A 22,172-nucleotide genomic window follows, 5' to 3' on the forward strand; every position below is an offset into this window, starting at 1 on the left:
AGCTTTGCGACACTTCCTGGCAAAAATCGATTCCGCACATGCGCAAGAACCATAGTAACGCGTAACTACGAGAAGCTACAAGGAAATAGGGACACTTTAGTGAAACTGCAGTCAACTGTGATCCCTCAAAATGGAGGGTAAGTCTAATATATTTTATATGATTAATTTGATGTATGCTATTGGTGTATGTAGGAGGAAAACGATATTGCAAAGGATAAGGTCGATTGATCCAAAGATGTATTGTACGTCTTTGAGTGATCCCAACCGTCAACAATGTTAACAACATTGTGGTCCAGGTCCCCTAAATTCGTGTATTTGGAAAACGCAAGTGGTTCTGTTTATACCACAGATTGGGGTAAGAGTTCCGCCCGTAACCCCCGCTTGAAATGTATTCTATTCATTGGGATTATTTCGAGGGTTTAGGGTTAGGTTTGGTGTTAGGGTTAGGCATAGGCTGTTTAGAAAAAAAACATTGGCGTATATTCTTAGGCATATAATGATTTTAAACAATACGGGGGGTTACGGGCGGAAATCTTTCCAATTTTTCCTCATTGTTAAAATTTAGGGGGGATACGGGCGGAAGTCTTACCCCAATGCCTATGGCCATTTGGAACATACACACACTTCAGTGAGTCAATACAGCTGTAATAGCCAAGATATTCATAATGACAAGAGAAAATCGTGAAGAAAGGTTTCAATCAAACCTATTATTTCGTGTATATTTTCAAATTGTTTTGCAGAGTTTATATTCATAAATACATTTGAGAAACCTTTATTGTATTTTAATTACCTACCTTTACAAACAGTGTCTTCTTTCATTTCAGTGGATAAAAGACCCAAGGTTGCCTTCATGACAACTCTAAATAGGGAACTGTTTCCCACTAAAATGCCACCGAATCGTTTTGGTAATGAGGTAGTCCCGCTTCGAGGTGCTCCCCACAGAGGACCAGGCTGCTATGAAAATGAGGAGGTATGGCTATAATCCTACATTGCTAGAGATACTGAGTTGTATGCATCAGTACATATCTCCAAGATAATAATCAGGAGCAAGGTGGTCCAGTGGTTCCAGTTACTCTCTGGGAGTTTCCATTTGATTTTTTGTAGGGATTTGAGGGAGCTGTGTTTTGATAACAATCTTTTTTTTTAACTGTATGTATCCAACAAACTATATATTCACTGAGCACCATTAAACAATCTATTCATTTTCACAATTCACACATAAAATTTAAGGTCTGAATATTTTCCACAAAACAAACTATTCCTTTTTTCACTGCTGCCAGAAAAAAACTTCCTTTATGTTATATTTCTGATCAGAGTATTCATTTAAGAAATTCATATCCTCCCCATAAAAATCTAATGGATGCTTTCTTGTCGTATTAGTTGCAAAAGGATCATTTGATTGTGAGTTCAGTCCCAAATGTGATCACTAGTTAACCTTGGTCTCTCAATACCATACACAAGCATCACTTTTCTTCCCACACATACACCCGTGAAGATCCGGGTTAGGATTTGTCTTCAGCAACCCATGCTTCTTCATATGAGGCGACGAACATGATCGGGTAGTAAGATTGGCTGACTTGGCTGACACCCGTCCTCGGATCCCAATTGTGCCCATCGATGCTCATGCTGTTGATCACTGCATTGTCTGATCCAGATTTGATTATTTACAGACCATTGCCATGTAGCTGGAATATTGCTGAGTTCAGCATTAAACAACAGACAAACAAACAAATCCCACACAGACCTGCACTTCTGTAATATATTAAACTAATCTAACCACCATTACATAGATCTCTTTGGTCATATTGTGGAACAAAGCTCAGTACCAAAAATACTGTTCATAGTAGCATCATGTTCAGTTCCAAATCAGATGCAAGATGAGGGTCAAGTTCGGAGACAGCCTATGGCAATATATGAAACAATGTAGACATAATTTTGTCTTTCTGAAAAATGTGTCTAAGAGATGAGACCTTGTTACCCAAGACAAGGATTTATGTTGAAGTATATTTCAAACTATGTAGAAATAACTTATACCTTTTGAATAGTGTGTTTGTAAGATGAGTTGTTATTACTTTAGACCGGTGTCTTTCTCTGAGCTATTACTCATCATGTTGAAACTAGTATTTTATACTTGAATATCTTAATATCTGAATCCCAATATACAGTCAAATCCCGATGAGTCGAATCGCTGGGGACCAAGTAATAAATTCGACTTATCGATGTATTCGAGACATAGGTATGTCTATGAGGGTAGAAAAGAAGATGATCCAGTCCTAATTCCTCCGCCTAAGCATTTGTTTATCTAATGATTTCCATATCACTAATAGGGGCACCTTACCAGTTCCAGTCTGATTAGCACAGACAGTGATTTCCGTAAAATCACTAATCTGCCTTTTGAACTAACCGGTCAATGGCGGAAAGGTGTGAGCCACGCTGGTTTGTTAATTGGATCAGTTTGCTACACCAATCAACTTCTCATTGACTGACTTTGGCTTATGTATACAAGATTGCTGTTGTTTGAATCGCATGGGACCAAAGTTCCTTTCTCGAGTCATCGTGTGTATTTATGAGTCGAATTCGTGTAACCGGAAATCAAATGATGACAACTATAACAGGGAATGGTCGGGACCGACAGGTACTTCGAGTTATGCATTATATTCGAGACACCGGCATTCGACTCATCGGGATTTGACTGTATATCACTCGTTGTGGTAATAATTATTGTTCGATGGTATAATTAATCGTTTGCCAATACCATCAACTGTTTGGTAATATTGTTATGATTAAGTTTATTATCACTGCTAGCATTATTCTAATACTTGTTGTAATTCAGAAAACAAACTTCTGGTATGGTGTGAAGAACAAAATTACCAGTGAAAAGGGCTACACACTCGGGAGCTAGGACATCAAACAGGATACCTTCAGATGCAAAGGTAAGCAGAGTTAGGTCACGATAGTTGAACAGACTTGTTCACATAACATTCAGTGTTGTGCAGTAACATCAGTGGGGCTTTTATTCGTTTCAGTTTAAATAAATAAAGGTAATCTGAACAAATTGTTTGTACCATTTTTATTTTGTTAATCCTTTAATGAAGTAAACTTATTGCAATGGTATTACATAGTAAAGTCAAATGATAACTTTATACCACATATCTGACATTATACCAGTAAAACATTTCTTTTTGTAATTAGTTTCAGACACCTAGTCCCTTGGTCTACCAAACAACCTGCACAGATCCCAGAACATTCTCAACATCGAGGAAACCATTTGAAGTAGGGGCAGAGAGGTTTCCTGTGTACCGAAGGGACATCAGTGAGGTTCTCCCTGGGTAGGTAGCTGTTACTTCAGATGTAGGTAGCAGATAGTGTAGATGAAGAGGGGAGAGGTAGCCTTTGTACAGGAGGAACGTACTGAGTGACACTGACACATTACTTCATGAATCGTACACGTTGGGCTCATATCATGCAGCATTGTTTGCTTTACCAGCAAAACAAGCAATCTGTCTGTGAAACATCCCCATCCTTAAATCCACTTGCAAACACACATGATTTGATTAATAGCTTTCTAAGATAAAAAATGAATGTTATTGACCATGTTTATCATTATACCATACTTCAGGAAACAGGAATACCCGTGAAGGTCCGGGTTAGAATATTGATCTTCAGTAACCCATGCTTGTTGTAAGATGCGTCTTAACGGGATCGGGTGGTCAGGCTCGCTGACTTGGTTGACACGCCATCGGTTCCCAGTTGCGCAGACTGATGGTCATGCTGTTGATCACTGGATTGTCTGGTCCAGACTCAATTATTTACAGACCGTCGCCATATAGCTGGAATATTGCAGAGTGTGGTGCAGACATGGGGTAATTGTAATTTGTAATTGTAATTGAATGTAATTAATTACAAAAATCTATGTAATTGCATGTAATTTGTAATTGAATGTTTAAAATGTAATTTGTAATTGTAATTTAATTAATTAAAATCTCAATGTAATTGAATTTTTCAATTACTTTTTCAATTACATCAAATTACATCTCACTTTTTTATTTTGGTGGTCATCAGGCAACTCTTGCAATTATATTCTGTACAATAAGGAGGACAAAGGAGTGTTTTTCAATAAGATGCTTGTTGTCGGTATATACTCTAGCAGGTGTTAAGGTTTGAAAGAGATTTGAATGTCTAAGCCTTTGTAACTATCACCATCTGCACATTTGTGAAACAAAGGGAATCAGTAACGCATGACTGAATGTAGGTTGGTATTTGAGGAAATGGGGGATTAACAGTACTATTAGTCAAGTTCCTATCAAAATGGCCTCTTTGTTTATTTCTCATAGGATATGATATTCAAAATCTTACTGACCTGTAGTCTATTTTTATAATCATGAAAGGTAATAAGCCATAAATCCAAGTTGACAAATCCTTTAGTATGTTAATGTGGATTATGTCAGATAGAGAGACCGGCTGATTGTGATGTCTTGATACAGTACACCTAAAGTAACAGTGGTGGACAAAGTGTTTTTTGCAACAAGAGATGATAGAGGTGTGTATTTGATAATAAGCCCAAAGAAATATGCAAAATACAAATTTGATCAAATAGTGTACATTGTAGATATAATCTAACTTTGCATTTCACTTTTTGATGACAAAAATATGAATTGGATTTAGTGACCACTGTTTACCAACATCGATATCTTGTTGATTAAAGGAATACAGAAATATATTTGTTTTGTTTTTTGTAACAAAGTAATTTGTAATTGTAATTAATTACATTGGTAATGTAATTGTAATTTAATTAATTACATTTTAATTTAAGGTGTAATTGTATTTGTAATTGTAATTGAGGAAAATCAATGTAATTGTAATTTAATTAATTACATTTCAAAGTAATTGAACCCATGTCTGGTGTGGTGTAATACTAAACTCACTCACTCACTCAGGAAACAGGATCTAGCAGGCTTGGCACATAGCGTGGGTTGTATTCAGTAAATATGTTTATGTATATCTGCTATATTTTAAAATTTGACATATTTTAACAATCAGCTATTATATCTCGGACTGAAAAGGGTCAGCGGTATTTAATTAAACCAAGAAATTCATTACAACTGACTGTTTGGAGACATTTTTGTTTAACCAATAACTTTACAATCATTTAATGGATTGTTTTCATATTTGGGTAATGGTGTCTTTGTTTACAGGAAAACGTGCAGTGCAAAGTTTGTCCAGAATAATCATTCTTAATTGTCATTCAGCAGAAGTGGGGAGTCTCAGTTGGGGGTATTAGTGAACCTAGCTCACATTCTCTGGCTTGTTATTATTTGGAACCAAACACTTAACATCATGGTGGAGGTCATAATAACCAATCTAACTGGTGTTATCTGATATACTTTAGCATGGATCGAACTGTATAGGAATGATGTTGACTGTGGACTTCTCTTTCCAGGCCTGGTACATATGAGCACCAGAGCCCCAAGAACAGAATGGTTCAATGGCACCAGTCATTTGGCGGAACTCCAATCATGTTGCCCGAAGTCAAAGTCACAAGCACCATACAGAAAAATACAGATAAGGTTTGTAGAATATGACCTTTTAACAGGAAAATATAAAGAGTGCCAAAACAGTTGACAACAATGTTTTATGAACAGTTAAAAATAGCCTACACCTCAGCTTAGCTTTATTATCATATCTCAGAATTGGTTCAAGTCAAATTAGAACATTTGTAATAAATGCAATACATGTATGTTGTCAGATGTTTCTTCAAAAGTAATTAGAACACAGCATGTTATAGTGTGACAGGGACCCAATCACGTTGTATACAATTGTAACGAAAAGGGAAATACCAGTACTTGACCTTGGCTTTTTTCTGTTTTCTCTGATGCTGCTTATCTTTTAAAAACATGCATATACCAGTGATGAACCATCAAAAGTTTGATAGGGATGCTTAGAGCCAAGACAACTTATTTTCACTTGAAATGAAGGGAACACATGTTTCTTTACAATACTGGCTACTATTTGTGTGGCAAAATATCCAAACTTTCACTCCTATCTGTGAGATATCTTTTTCCTTAGTTTCAACGGCTTATACGTGCCTGGACATTTATGGTATTTTCACCTTTCCTGCAGATAACACTGTTCTCTCTGGATTATTTACAGACCTCCGTCACATAGCTGGAATATTGCTGAGTGCAGTATAAAACTAAACTCACTCACTGGATGTAATTTGATTACTCATCATTTTTCTTTCAGTTACTCAGCACGAAAGAAGAGAAGAAATATCATCGAAAGCTGGCTTATCTTAAACTCTATTATGATTAAGTTGTATATTTTAACATTGGCTTTTTTTGTATTATTTTGTTGTAAATGAGGTCATCAGACATCAGTGAAGTTGAGAAATGTCAGAAATAACAAAATCTTCCTCAGATATTTCAATCATATTTCAATTGAGCAATGGTGTCTCAAATGACTGAAATGCATCTGTCTTTGTGTGATGTGTGTTCTTTAGAAATGTTCATTTGAATACAGATTTGTAGATGGCATGCACAACACATCTGTTTTCTTATGACATGTCTACAAATTTCAAAACAATACCAGATCAAACACAAAGTCAATCCCACAATTATTTGATTGGAAATGTAAATGACATGATGACATGGTTTACACAAGATGTAAACATATCCTAACATCATGGCAGCACTTTCAATCTGTGTACAGCAATATGTAGAGGCCAGTGTTGCAGGATAAATATCTGCATGTGTACATATATTGTAAATAAATGTGTATGATTGTCATGTGCATCTGTCGTTCTTTTCACGACAGCTGTCACTTTTCAGCTCACTTTTGTGTTGTGTAAGATATGGTTCTCAAAATCTTACATGTAGTCCAAAACACACATTTTGATATTAAAGGGCTGTTCTCAGCACAGTGAGTGAGAGAGTGAATGAATTAGTTTTACACCGCTTTTAGCAATATTCCAGCAAGATCATGGCCGGGGACACCAGAAATGGGCTTCACATGTTGTACCCATGTGGGGAATCGAATGCAGGTCTTTGACATGACGAGTGAACGCTTTAGTTTAACCACAAGGCTACTCCCCCTTCTTGATATGATGAAATAAACCTTATACAAAGTTCAACAGTTATGCTGAATGTGAATCCCATGACGGGAATCGAACCCGGATCTTCGGCTTGACGAGCGGATGCTTTAACCAATAGACTGCCCCACCGCCCCATTCTCAGCACAGAGAACTGATAGCAAATGTGGTCATGGTAGTGACACACCATAGTAAACGGCACACCATTTTAGGTCTCATCATATTAGAACATATTAATATGAAGAAATGTTGTGTCAAAAGTGTACCTACACTGTCAAGATATTTCATGTTTTGTAAATATATAGGTGCTAATACTGTTACAAGATGTTCTATCAATCTCTGCCAGACTGGGATGTTGAAACTTTGTCCACTGTACACTGAGAGTAAGATGGGCAATGAAAGTGTTTGCTGCATTGGTGGTAGAAAGAACAAGCCTGTATGTTGTTCACTGCTATCTCTATGTTGTTTGATACAAACACGGATGTCAAACAACTTTTCATGTGTATCCACAGAGAATTCACCTGTCAACATTTCTTGCTGAATAGAAATTACACCAGCCTTTCCTTTCTCATGCCCAGTTCCCTGCCAAACCTTAACGTCTGATGACCATTGGATTATGGCAAAAAGACAACTTTTCATCTTGCCATCATGAAAACCTTGGATTACAAGGGGACAGAAGAGTGTACAAAGAGTGCAAGAAAGGAGCATCCGTCTGCACATTGCATTACACCACATTGGATGCCCTCGTCAGATGGACGGAAGAGAGTGTGATTATTTGTTAGTGCTGCATCAGTACTGCTGCTCTTCATTGTGGATGTATTGAAAGCATTGTGATGAGTGACTGTTGTCACTCCCCATATTCACTACAAGATGGTGGTAGAGTAGCCTCGTGGTTAAAGGACTCGGGTAAATTCCATACATTGTCTGAATTTAATTTCTCGTCGCCTGGGCTATGGTATTGCTGAAATAGTACTAAAAGCAGTGAAATGCCATATGTATTCCATGGATCATAAACAAGCTTGTCTTGATTGTTGAAGCTTTCATGATAAATGCAAACGTGACAGTTGTAAATACGTTCATCAAACTTTGTACATGTATTTGTTAAACTAGAATGGCTGTCTGGACAGTAACTGATAAGATGAAGGAAACAACACTGACCTTATACAAATATTTTATTTCAATATGTACATGTCACATATTTTCAATCATAAAATCTTTCATACTTAGAATACCATTCCAGGCATTCATTTCCAAATCTGAATTCTTCCTCAAAATATATTGGTCCACAAATACACATATATGACAAAATAGCACTTACAGGGTAATACTGCGTTAAACAAAATATACCAAAGACATTGCACTGTGAATAAACGTACAGTTAACAAAGAAGCCATAAAACCTTCTTATGCATGAATTGGCGCCAACAGAAGATGAGATGGGGTCAGGACATTCTTCTCTTCACAAATATAACTACTAGTAATTGAAACTTAACAGTAACTTTGTGTGTGAAACAGTTTCTCCCATGTATTAATACTGCACATCAGACTTTGGCAATAAACTGGGTCTGAGTACAAGCAAAATCAAATTATATATCTATATATACATACATGTACTCAATGAGATCTTACTTCTTTTTTAAGACAGCAATAAAATGTCAAAGTACAGACAGTTGTCCCTCAGTAATTTCAAAATATATTTTTGGCCTCCTTCCTTATGTGAATTCACATTATTCGTACACTACCACTACCAGCATCTGGGACACTCTCCTACACAGGAGTTCCTTGCAGCCAGCCTTGTACCTCTGCCACAGGCCAGTCACTTTTGATAATAAATCACATGTTAAACAGTCCATTCAACAAGTTCTGTTTGTTTTTCTCCTTTTACTTATTCAGTTAGCATATATGGTTAACTTACTTTTAAGAAAATATCCTACAACAAGAAAAACTTTCTGTTGGCACATATATCCCTTTTTCCTTTTTAACACTGGTTGTACAGCTCTACGTACATTCATCAAAGCCCTATGGAGACCTGGAATAGAGTCCCTCAGATTTAGAAAGATATACTGTCAAGCTCCTCACTGTTGCAATAAGATATCTATATAATTATGCAAAAGAACATGTAAGAATACATTGGAGTTCAAATTGCTTTTGAATTAAAAAATTATAATTGCATAATATATTATGATACATATTGCAATACAGCTTTGACCTCCACGAAATATTTAGCAATCCTTTAAACTTCCAATGTCTATCCCTATGAAACATGATCGAACAAAACTGAAAGTTTCACTGGCAGTGACTTTGAACTTATGAATATTATGTCAGTGGTAACAATGAACATGAGGACTGACTTAGTGAGGCAAAATAAAACCACAACTTGGGTGTAAAAATCGTATGGAAGAAACCCCATTAAAACTATCTGCAAACTTATTAACAGTAAAATGATCTTCACTTTGGACCCTGTAACTACTAAGAATCCTTCCTAAATAACAGGTAATCTGGTAATGATTTACTGTCACAAACTACAGTTTTTTCAACAAACATTCATTGCTTTTTTCACACTAACTCAGATCCTGCTCTAAAGTTATTTCCAAGGAAGATGGCCATCATTCACACAGACAAGCAAACTATGCCAACAGATCATCAATGTCTTGCAGTATGTCTCCCTCATCTAACTTCCCTCCATCATCAAATTCATCCAAGTCTTCACCAAAGAAAAAGTCATCATCATCATCTTCAGTGAGGTTGAGAGACTGCCTTGATTTCTTCTTCGTAGGCCTGCAAATAATCATATACACACTGTCATAACCAAGATACAAGTATCACATGAAACCAAGCTACACCATGCATTACAACACTTCATAATCATGCCTTGGTGTAATGTTAATCTTGACGCAGGATGGGCACACTCAAATTCTGCATCTGCATGTATTTTTATTTTGTGCCAACTGAACTCTTTGTTGATATTGATAGGACAAAGGCTGATTATTTAGGTCTTATCAGTAAATTCAAATTAATTCTAAAAGAGAACACCTGAGGCTTAAATTGTGTTTTCAGTTCCGTGAGATCAGGGGGCTAATAGTAATATGCACATGTAACAATTTGACTATTGTCATGAGTTTGAATTAAACAAAGCTGTAGAATCAAGTACTTCAAGAACACCTACAATTCAGACCCCTGACTGGATGTTCTTCTCTTTGGAGGGGAGACATCTGGAGCTGACTCTTCACTTTTGTTCTGCTGACTGGATACACTCATCTCATTGTCCTTCACTTTGTCACACACATTATAACTCAACACATGGCCTTCAAACAGTCGTCCATTGCCAGCACTCCTCTGTTCACTGCTATTGTCATTAACATTTTTCACTGACACATTCTCTTTTGATCGTGCGGTACTGTTTTTCACTGGCATCACAGAAAGAGTTTGTTTGACAGATTGTTTGGCATTTGGGTTCACACAAACTGTATTTTCAATTTGCGTTTTATCTGAAATGAAAATAAGACTGACACTCAAAACTACAATTTCACTCACAGACTAACAAAGCAATGCATCATCAATAGAAATGATTTGATATTAGACATGATAACCAACGTTCCAGACAGTTTCATGCCAGGTAGCCATGATGATGCTTCATGTCCAAGTGTGTTGTGTCATTGTGAATTTCACACAGGGTGACTAGTAGGGCTATTTTCCACTATTGTGGTTGTACTGCAATAGTAGTAAACCAACTAAGCCTGATAATATCATTAATGTAATAGAAATACACAAAGTAATGATAATCATCTCAAAGTTTGGCATTTTTCTGCCTGTTGCTACTCAAACAAAAGATAACTCAAAAGCTGCTGTAATCCTTGTTAACCAACACACACAATCATGTTTGAAATTCAGATAATTCATAGAGATTATTACACGAGCAAGTGTGTACGACTTTTACAAAATGAGTGTGAAATTTTCCAGAAGTTTCGTATAAGTTATGTGGAGTGTAATAATTTCTTTATTATCCACTTTATTCATATACATTTGTGCAGTAAACACGGTGTGTAAAGCAAGTGTGACTGCCCTGTTGAATGACGTCAAAGACGAAGAAATACAGAAACAATGGTTGCTAGGCAAAAGTTATATGTGCACGTGTCCATATGATATATGACACTGGTTATGTTTCACCATATGGATAATAAATATTCATATGTAACTACTGAAACTGTTATTCATAATATCACAAAATTCCATTTCTAATTCCTATCAGTCTTATCATAGGGCAAACAATTTACATGTACAATATATTGATAGTTCAAAACATCATTTCACCCTTACATTCAGGGATTGGTATCGCTACATCCCCCCAGCACCAGTGCAGGTACAGACTGAGGTAATTGTTTTGTCAGGTTGCACCCAGTGCAGGTAACATTTATCAACACATGTGCAAGACAGCAATATTATTTCTGTAAGGCTTAATATCAAGCTAGTCTCCTTCTGTGTGTATCAGCAGAATCAATTATCGGGAATAAAAAATGTAAATAAGTTTTAATGCTCATAAATCAGTTACTAGACCACACAAAGCAACCATCAATCAAAACATCCTTCGTGACATTGGGTGATGTGAAGTTTTCTGGAGATTGTCTAGTTTGCCAAGAAGATCCCTCCCACTCTGCTGATAAGGAATCAGTCAGAGGCAGCACTAAAGTACTGTCGGAAATAGAAAAAAAACCTGCTTTTAGGCTGTTACTCTGTATCCCTAAAAATGACACAACTGCAAATAGCATATGTCGAAATAACCCACTTCGGCCTAACTTGGCATTCAGTGGGATGCGTAATAGGATATCCACAAAAGCATGTTTACTCTTAAATCGGGCAAAACTTAGAAAAAATACGAATAGCTGCTGAAAACAATAGATCAGACAATAGATGGCAATTAGGTCGCTCAGCCAAGTATGACGACGGACCGTCGACTCACCTGGCATGAAATGCATGTGCTGCCTACAGGTACAAGGGGTCATCTCAAAGATATTTTGTGCTTTTTCATGTAAGTTGACTATGCCTCATCTATTGATTAACATCTTACGTGTCTTTCTTTCATAAAGTTTATGTTGAGATATGTAAAAGAGTATGATACCTGATAACCATAGAAACGCATCGTATTAAATCATAAATGTCTCAATATATAGGTGGCATGACCACCCGATCGCGAAGATCGACAGGACCGGATATTATTTGTAAATCGTTATGACATGCCGTGTACTTCCCCAGTATAATTGCTCTAAAGGATTATCTTATCTTAGCTGATATCTCTATCCCCCAGCCCGACCCCAACGATCGTCTGCGACAACCGTCCAGGTTTTGCTTTTGAGACGAAGCCTCCTATCTGTTTCTTTTTATAGTGGCAGTGAGACTCCATGGTAGCTACATACTTAATAGTTTCAGCATGAAAGTTATTATTTTTTATGTCAGCTATCGTTTATAATGAAGCTACGTCTAATTTCAAATTGGGCATTTAAAAAGTGTCCTTTGTAATACAACATCGTCACACACTCATTTGCATAAAGCCATGGTCTGTTCCAAATAAATCGTTTTGGACTTAGAAAAAACCTGCATTGCTCATTTCTGCATTAATCTCTCCTCAGTAAAGTCCTTTTTCTACGTTTCGTATGTCCCTACCACTGAGACTGTAGTTAGGCCGAACTTAGTTTAACAGATATTTCACACTTGCACATATCAACTACATAAATTGTAGAGATAAATGAGAAAATAGTATTTTTTCTATTTCCGACAGTACTGTAATATTGTTGATAACATGGTACAGCCAATTCACTTGACTGCTCCTGGTGCAGGTAGTGAAAAATAATGAAATTGTACCCTGGCATTTCTCACAAAAATGTCAAAAGACCACTGAATCCTGAACCCCGCAGTGCTGTTTCCTTGCAATGTTCATTTCTAACTCAAATATCCCCACAAACATCCAGTTCCACATCAAGTGAACCATACTTGGTTGGAGTGAATATCGCTAAGGCAAAGGGACCATAGCCACTGAAAGGAAACATTACCTTTTTGGTCAATGTCGAACACAACAGGTGTAATAGACACTTTGGGCTTTGGACTTTCAGGCTTGTATTCTTTTTCAAACTTTGCTTGCAGTTCCTTTTGTCTGCGCCGTTTTTCTGCCATTATTTCTGAGAAGGTCTTCACCTTTACATCGCCAGTCGGTTTTCCCTGTAATCATATCACATCAAATATATAGAGAGAAATATGTGCAATCACACGTGCAGGCACTCACGCACAAAATATTTTCATATTTCCAATAATATTGAACATAAAAAAATCTATTTATAAGCAAAACCCAAAGAAGGTAATATGCATGAGTGTCCTACCAAACATAACATTTGCCATGCTTTCAAAATATGCCTCTTTATTAGTTTGTACATACCTCTGAAATTGTTTTTTCTTTTGCTACAGGCTTTGGAATATCTGATAAACGTTGTTTCACTGGTAGAGACTTAACTGCAAAAGAAAAGAACTCACTTTAAGTAGGTAGGTTTATCAGGCACAAATACATACCATATTTAATGACCTAATAATAATGACATTATATACTTATCCAGAGATGCCAACCCTAATTTAGCCCAATTAGTATTTTGGCCAAAAAGTGATGCTTAAATTAGTATGCAACAAGAAGACAAAGTCATCAATATCCCCCGCAATGGCAAAATACTCTTCATGATTATGTCCACGAGTTATGATTATGTCAAATATTTAGGTGCGCATATAGAAAAGTGGAAGGAGAGTATTGAAAGATTTTTAAAGTTCTGCTCCGGAAAAGAGCACTACCACTAATTTCAGTCTAAGTCGAACTTGTTGCCATGGAGATGCCAAACTTATTTTATTCAGAATTCCAAAACTACCAAAAGGCACTAGTACACCACCAGATCTATCTATGTGCCAAGTTTGGTGAAGAAATATCGAACAGTTTTAGAGTTCTGCTCTGGAAAAGAGCACTACCACTAATTTCAGTCTAAGTCAAACTTGTTGCCATGGAGATGCCAAACTTATTTTATTCAGAATTCCAAAACTACCAAAAGGCACCAGTACACCACCAGATCTATGTATGTGCCAAGTTTGGTGAAGAAATATCGAGGGGTTTTAGAGTTCTGCTCCGGAAAAGACAAATGTGCACGGACGGATGGACAGACGGACGCACGCACAGAGTCCATTTTACAAAAAACGCGTTGCGGGGGATAACAAAGAGAAGAAGAGATATTGAGCTTTTATTAGAAAAATGGACATATGCAAATACTGACCAATTTCAGTCAAAGTCAACCTTGTTGCAATGGAAATGCAAAAAGTATTTTATTTACAAATCCAAAACTATCAAAAGGCACCATGAGAGATATTGAGCTTTTATTAGAAAAATGGACATATGCAAATACTGACCAATTTCAGTCAAAGTCAACCTTGTTGCAATGGAAATGCAAAAAGTATTTTATTTACAAATCCAAAACTACCTAAAGGCACCAGTTCACCACCAAACCTATCTATCTGCTAAGTTTGATGAAAAAACATTGAACAGTTTTAAAGTTCTGCTCCAAAAAGTGTACCAACACCAATTTCAGTCTAAGTCAAACTTGTTGCCATGGAAATGCCAAAATTATTTCATTCAGAAATCCAAAACTACCAAAAGTCACCAGTTCACCACCAGATCTATCTATGTGCCAAGTTTGGTGAATAAACATTGAACGGTTTTAAAGTTCTGCTCTGGAAAAGAGCACTACCACCAATTTCAGTCTAAGTCAAACTTGTTGCCATGGAGATGCCAAAATTATTTTATTCAGAAATCTAAAACTCTCAAAAGGCACCAGTTCACCACCAGATCTATCTATGTGACAAGTTGGTGAAGAAACATTGAACGGTTCTAGAGTTATGCTCCAGAAAAGACAAATGTGCACGGACGGACGGACGCACACACGCAAGCAAACAAGCACGCAAGCACGCACGGACGGAGTCCATTTTAATACCCCCAGCAAAACGCTTTGAGGGGGATAACAAAATGCATAGTTTTCACTAACCAAATATTTTTCATTGACTGGATACGTTGTACTGCAGCTTGGAAGGAATTTCTGTGATCTTTGCAAATCAACTTAAATTCTTTTTTTAAGAATTCGATTGTTCCATAGTGACTTTCAGTTTGAAACTTAAGAAAGTGACAGATAATGACCGTCTGCCTGAAGATTCCCTATTTTGACAACTTCTTAAGACAAGAGTCATCAGGAGATGACATATCCCCCCGGCCCCCACATCTTTATAGAACAAATCATCTGACAGTTACTTAAAGTCCAGCTTGATTTTAGACTAAGTGCAAATCGTTTCCATGGAAATCATGAAAAACATAAATGACAAAAATCTGTAAATAGCAAAAGGCACAGCTTCAAGATCTGCCCCACATATCTGCCAAGTTTTACTGAAAGATATTAAGAAGTTTTTGAGTTGTGCTCCAGAAAAGAAACCGACCCCTCCGTTTTAAGACTTAGTCCAAATCGTTTCCATGGAAACCAAGAAAAATACAAATGCCAAAAAACTGTAAAGAGCAAAAGGCACCACTTTGGGATCTGCCTCACATATCTCCCAAGTTTTGCTGAAAGATATTAAGAAGTTTTCCAGTTGTGCTCCGGAAACGAAACCCACCTCTCCCTTTTGGGACTAAGTCTGAATCGTTTCCATGAAACACCCCCACCCCACCCCAAAAGTAAATAGCAAAAGCCCAAAAATCTGTAAAAGATATTAAGAAGTTTTCCAGTTGTGCTTCGGAAACGAAGCCTAACCCTTCATTTTGAGACAAAGCCTGAATTGTTTCAATGGAAACTGAGAAAATAATAAATCACAAAAATCTGCAAATAGCAAAAAGCGACACTTTGGCATCTGCCTCACATATCTCCCAAGTTTTGCTGAAAAATATTAAGAAGTTTTCCAGTTGTGCTCCGGAAATGGAACCCACCCCTCCCTTTTGAGACTAAGTCCGAATCGTTTCCATGGAAACCAGAAAAAATATATATGCCAAAAATCTGCAAATAGCAAAACGCACCACCTAAGGTTCTGTATTTATCTACCAAGTTTTGTTGAAAAATATTGAACGGTTCTTGGGTTATGCTCCGGAAACAAAGCCCACCCCCTTTAAGACTAAGTCCAAAACGTTTCCATGGAAACCGAGAAAAATATAAATGACAAAAATCTGTTAATAGCAAAAGGCACCACCTTAGGTTCTGTTTGATATACCTACCAATTTATGTGGAAAAATAGTGAACGGTTTTTGAGTTATGCTCTGGAAACAAAATGATTACAGCCGGCCGGCCGGACGGACAGACAGACGAGGCGTCGACTATATCACCCTGCATTACATGCCGGGGGGATAACAAGTTTCCACAAAGAGACTAACTCTAACATTTCACTGGCATGTAATTAAGTTAATTGATTTGCAAAAAATGACTTCTGAGCTTTGAAATTGGACTTTATATGTTTGATACTGAATAACATGTGGTTGAAATGTATTATGAATGGTACGTATGTTATTTGAAAATTTAATTTAATGTACTTTTTTTTAAAATTCGCGTATATTTTTACTGCTAACATAGTCGCGTATTTTGTGTTGTTGTTTTTTTAATGAATACAATAAAATCATATGGGTTGCCATCTTTGCTTATCCTGCAAGGACAGTATGCAGTTAATTCCCGCGTTACAAATCCTAAACACAAATCCATTATACTGAATGAATTTTTCTTGTCAACTTTCCCTTCCTACTTGAACACTGTTAAATTCCAATTGAAATTATAATACTTATAAAGCTGAACTCTTCCTATGACAGGGCTCTAGATAAGGGCTGTATCGGCGTATGTACGGATAAAAAATATGCACGATACGGTAGGAAATAATTTAGAAAACATAGCAGATATGCACCACAGCAATTGTGTACAGTCTTAGAATCATTTACAGTTGTATTTATCTTGAAAAAGTATTGTTTTATTGGTTATTGACCGTTTACACCAGAGTAGCAATGTTGAAACGAAGCACAAGTTTAATGATACACCATTAAATTTCATTCAGTACTCTAAATGTAATCTTATTGTTTTCCAGTACTCATACATTGAAAAAATAAGGAGTACGTACTCCTGATGTTGAAACATTATCTGGAGCCCTGCTATGATTACCACTTTCAACACTGTACCGTGCAACAATAATGTACCACAGACTCTGAACAGAAACCAGTGTGAAATAGATGTAACTCATGAAATGATCAATATTAATTACAACATAAACTCCAGATAACCAGTTCAAGACAACTGAATGTTGAAACATCTTACTTACCAGTGTTTTTCATGGCAGGAGGCATGTATATCTGACGTTCCTTCTTGATTGACGGTTGTTTCTTTGCCTTCTCTGCCTTAATGTCAGCTAATGTTTTCACCTTCAACTCTGCCACTGGTTCTGCCACCACAGGGGTTTCCTTTTCATGCTCATCAAACAATTCATCTGTAGCAAAACATGGTTGTTACAGAAAAGTTCATATAAATAAGAAAAATTGATTACATTAGTGTACATATCCTGACACAACCTATTGCAAACTCCTTCTATCTCCTGATCCCATAACACAGAACATCTCTCCACTAGAGGGTGCTCCTTACCAGGTAAATGATCAGAGTAACCTCACCTAGAACCCTCCCTTAAAACCTCATTAAGCTTGCAGGCACTTTTGCAATAGTCAAATTGTTACCCTTTAACATCAGACAAGAACTTTGTTCTCATTGTATACCATTTGGATAAACCTTTCTTAAAAGATTGCTGTATACCATAGTACCTTGACTATATGTTTTGCATTATGCAAATCAGTGTTGTTTCACCATATAAAAAACATAATGGTTCATTATTTATAATTATGTCTATAGTTTGATGATCTTTAGGTATTTTGTGTCTGCAGTAGCTGGGTTTTTTTCTGAAATGTTACAGACATGTTTGAGGGGGATAACTTTAGCACAGTCAATCCAGTCAACATTACCATGGTTACGAATTGTTTAGCCTTTCCAGCTACAGGGATAAGAAATTATTCCTCATTCTGACTCATACTGTTGCTTCTCTTTCCCTTAATCCTAGTTACACTTGTAGAAACATTCTGTGTTATGTTCCCAAAGAACGGTAAAAACATCTAACCCGAACACACCCAATCACTGCCATTGCGCACCGGTCAGTCAGAAGGTGACAACAGAATGGTTGGGAAATTTTTTGTGTTTTCTATTCCAAGCCATCCTATCAAAATCATTAATTGTTCTTTACAAAATTAGGCTTGGATTATCTCTTTAGGACCTTTATGTATCATATATATCTGTATTTGTTTCAATTTGGCATTTAATTACCGGTAAGTTTATTTTCTTCTTAATTACTATGCACTGTCTTTATGAAAAACTACCAGAAGATCATTCTTTGAACTGACCATGTCTCGTGCTATCAACAAGGCCATGTTGATTATGTTGAAGAATCCTCAGTCGGAGCGGGAAAGAAAGTTTCTTAGGAATGCAAATATTATTATGTTAGAATGCTGATCTGGATACAACTAATCTAAAGCTAGCCCTGCCTTTGACCCGTCTTAATGTTTTAGCAACTTTCAGGGCAGTCAACAGGAATTTGTACTTTGTTGTATCAGGATAAAAAATAGCTGACATGTGTAATGTATATAAATGTATCTAACATAAATTTAATATCAGAGTAACAAATTATGGACAGTAACTATTTTCTATCAATTGTCTGATACAGAGAGACTAAACAAACAGCCTAGGCCAAAGTTAGGTCATTTTTACATGCGACCAGGGGAAACCAAAAGTTACTTTGAAAGAGAGTTCTAATTAATAAAGAAAAGATAACTTTATCAATAAGTAAGGTGTTGACTTCTTTGAGAGGCATTTTAGAAGTTGTATAGATGAAGGAAAGCCAAGTTCTATGGATAGTCAACATCTTTATTGGGATGAGTGCACTCGTTGCAATAAAGATGTTGACTATCCATAGAACTTGGTTTTCAAGTAAGGTGTTGACAGATCAAGGATCCTTAAAAAGCTGTGCCAACTGTACCAACACACAAAACTGGGAGTCACTTAAAACAGTAACAAGAGAATGCATCAAACTCACCAGAGTATATGATTAACTTTCTCTTTGGTGCTGGTTTAGCTGGTGGAGGCACAGATTTGAAAGTCTTCTTTAAACCTCTCTCACCAGAAGCAGACCCTGGGAAGTTGTATGAATGGATGTCATGTCAAGTCAAGTCACTTCAAACATAAGGATCATTTATTCTCAAAATTGCTATAAACATCCTGATCTAAACCATTATATGACAAATATTATTCTTGAAAGGCAGATTTAAATCATTCCTTTGACTTGCCTGTTCTGTCTCCTTAAAGCCTCAACACTGATTAAAGGTTTGCATCAGCAAAAGTAAGAGTTACATGACATCATTTTGTTGTAACAGTGACAACTTTGAGTACTATTCACTTACATAATGGGTACAACAATAATGAAATAGGATCACTGAATAAAGACTTGCACTTGCCCTACTGGGTTAATACCATGTTATAGTCTTACCTCTTGTGTTCAAAGCCTTACAGGCCTTTTCTGCCTTTATTTCCTCGAGTGACTTGACCTTGATGTCAGATGTACAATCTTCTTCATCATCAGGCTCTGTAGAAACTTTTATTAACAGGAAAAATGTCACATGAAATCTTCAAGGATGAGAGGTTCGAAATTTGGAAAACAATTTGTTGAGCGGATTTCTAACAATCATCTGATTACACAATTATTGTGACATGAAATTTGAAAACTTGAAATACACTCTTGTACATCCTGAACTATATCTGGACAACAAAGCTTCTGCATGTTTTACCTTCAGCTAACTGTTGGAGTATCTGTAGTTTCTGTGTACGTAAATCAGTCAATGACTTTGCTCCAAGGTTTGCAGCTGGAGCATTCAACCCAAGTCGACTTCGGACATTTGTTCTAGGAGGTGAATCATCTTTGCCAGGTCCCTGTCCACCAAGTCTGTCCTTGATGCTCACTTTCGCTGGCTCCGCCTGCTGGGGCTCCCTGTCAGACGCACCTAATCGATTCTTCACACTATGCTTCACTGCAACACAGAGATGCCAGCCCTGTTTGAAATTTCATGTAAAAAACTGTTATTAATACTTCAATGCAGGCTTGCACATTTCTTAAGACTGGGATGTACATGACTTTCTTCTGACTGGGACGTACATGAAACATGACCACACAATCATAGTTGCCAGTCACATGGGACAGAATCCCTATTTACATTTAAAGATTCAATATGATAAAACTGAAAAACGGAATATACAAGTAATCTATAAACTAAAACTGGACATGAACATGAAAAAGTAAATGCCAATAGAGTTCAAAATGAATTACCACAATGTCAACAGTGATATCCATAAGGAATCATATGATAATGGAAATACAAAAATTCACGTTGTAAAGGGTCAATCCCACCAAACCCTTTTATGTTGGTGCTTTCATAAAAAAATGTCCCAAAGTCTGAAAAAAATTCACATATTTCACATCACTGTTGAGTAGTGACACATTTGTTCAGGGATAAAAAACAAACAGCACCCTGAACATAATGAACATAATGAAAGAAGACCTAACGATATGTACCATATTATCAATGCCACAGTTTCCATATTGATAATCATTAATAATTCTTCCCATCGACTATATTTCCAATTATTGACCTTTTAGTCAGCCCTATGTCCAATGCTCTACAATGTTACTGAAACAAATAGTCACAACTCCAAATATTCATAAAAGTTATCCTGTGACAATATATTATTAACTGAAAGACAACAAGGTGTGTCAAGTTCAGAAGATACACTGGTGTACATGAAATTAGTTCAAGAAAGCATTATGTGACCAGTGCATAACAATTTGATCTTCTTGATATTTTATCCATGTAAATAATCACAAAAACATCTATAGGCTCCAATTATAAAATCAATGGTTGATATCACTGTAAACATACGGCAAAATCTAACATGTTTCAGATAACCTTGGGGGCTTCAGTATCACTAATGTTATTAAACAACTTGTTTGCAAAAAACACAAGAGGTAGGACTATAACATGGCACCATTTATCCCTTTACCACAGGGATGACACTCAAACTGACAAATATGCTTCTATGATAAAAATGGTTACATCAAAACACTGCAACAAACTGAAAGAGCAAATGATGGTATTACATACATACCTGACTTTTTCTCAGGAGACCTCTTCACTGTCAGATTTGAGGAACTCCTGCTCTTCTTCAGCACGTCATGAAAAGTTGTCCCTGAAAAAGATGACCATCGCTGAAATGGATATCTTGCCAATAAAAATTACAATCATCATGAACTGGCCTATAGTGAGTTAAAGAATAATTACAACCGATTTTAAGAAAAAGAAACAAAGACATAGTTTAGAATCCTAGTTGATGAAGATATTTATAACATGGTAAAAGTGCAAAAGTCAATGTCACAATAGTCTTTAACAAGTCTGTCCTATTTGAATGGATGTAGTCCCTTACTCTTTCCATGACAGCCAAAGCTATCACTGACATGGCTTTGGCACCCCAGAGCCTTACTGACACACATGTAAAATTGGCCTGCCATAGTTGCACACACATGACCTGCTTAAGCTTCTTTGCTATTGTCACCTTTATCAAAAGGATGGTGAAACAGTTTCAAGACTGTCCATAGGCTCTCCTAATTTTGCTTATCCTATTTCTGATAGATTTGATTTCCAAGGCAACTACATGCAATGCTCCACAATGTATGCAGTAAGTACTGTTCATGAATCATGGTGGCAGGCTAGAGTGTGGTCAAATCCAAGCTACACTTTTCCAATATTACACCTTCATATATCTATGATAGTATTAAGGTGAAAACGTCAAATCAAAGTCAATCTTCTTGGTATTGAACATGCATGTAAAGCTCCATTTTAAGAAAGAATGAAAAGAAAATCAGAAAAACATCAACATGAACATACATGTATTTCATACTGAATTTCTAACAAAACC

At 36.6% G+C, this 22,172-nt stretch overlaps 2 protein-coding genes across 2 annotated transcripts; one reads left to right on the forward strand and one right to left on the reverse strand.

Moving 5' to 3' along the window:
- The first annotated feature begins 45 nt into the window (after positions 1-45).
- Positions 46-6,785, forward strand: LOC124289130 (protein pitchfork-like). The gene is given in 7 exon segments (XM_046725731.1): positions 46-137; positions 825-970; positions 2,834-2,893; positions 2,895-2,933; positions 3,193-3,329; positions 5,441-5,567; positions 6,244-6,785. Coding segments are annotated over 7 exon segments (585 nt in total). The 5' UTR covers positions 46-130; the 3' UTR covers positions 6,313-6,785.
- Positions 6,786-8,241: 1,456 nt separating this feature from the next.
- On the reverse strand, positions 8,242-21,954 carry LOC124289109 (nucleolar and coiled-body phosphoprotein 1-like). Its single transcript, XM_046725709.1, has 10 exons — positions 21,941-21,954; positions 21,366-21,478; positions 19,994-20,233; positions 19,696-19,800; positions 19,246-19,341; positions 17,437-17,601; positions 13,511-13,584; positions 13,131-13,296; positions 10,253-10,574; positions 8,242-9,864 (listed from the first exon to the last, which is right to left on the reverse strand). The coding sequence occupies exons 1-10, from the start codon at positions 21,952-21,954 to the stop codon at positions 9,714-9,716; spliced, it is 1,446 nt and encodes a 481-aa protein (XP_046581665.1). The 3' UTR covers positions 8,242-9,713.
- Between the last annotated feature and the right edge of the window lie 218 nt (positions 21,955-22,172).

Source organism: Haliotis rubra, unplaced genomic scaffold (genome assembly GCF_003918875.1).
Source record: "Haliotis rubra isolate DU_JTF1 unplaced genomic scaffold, ASM391887v1 Scf433, whole genome shotgun sequence".
NCBI classification, from domain to species: domain Eukaryota; kingdom Metazoa; phylum Mollusca; class Gastropoda; order Lepetellida; family Haliotidae; genus Haliotis; species Haliotis rubra.

Coding starts and splice junctions, on each gene's coding strand:
- LOC124289109 (XM_046725709.1), bottom strand. Junction 20,234..21,365: donor GTCTCCTGAGAAAAAGTCAG/GTATGTATGTAA, acceptor TCTGTGTTGCAG/TGAAGCATAGTGTGAAGAAT. Junction 13,585..17,436: donor TCCTGCCATGAAAAACACTG/GTAAGTAAGATG, acceptor TTTCTTTTGCAG/TTAAGTCTCTACCAGTGAAA.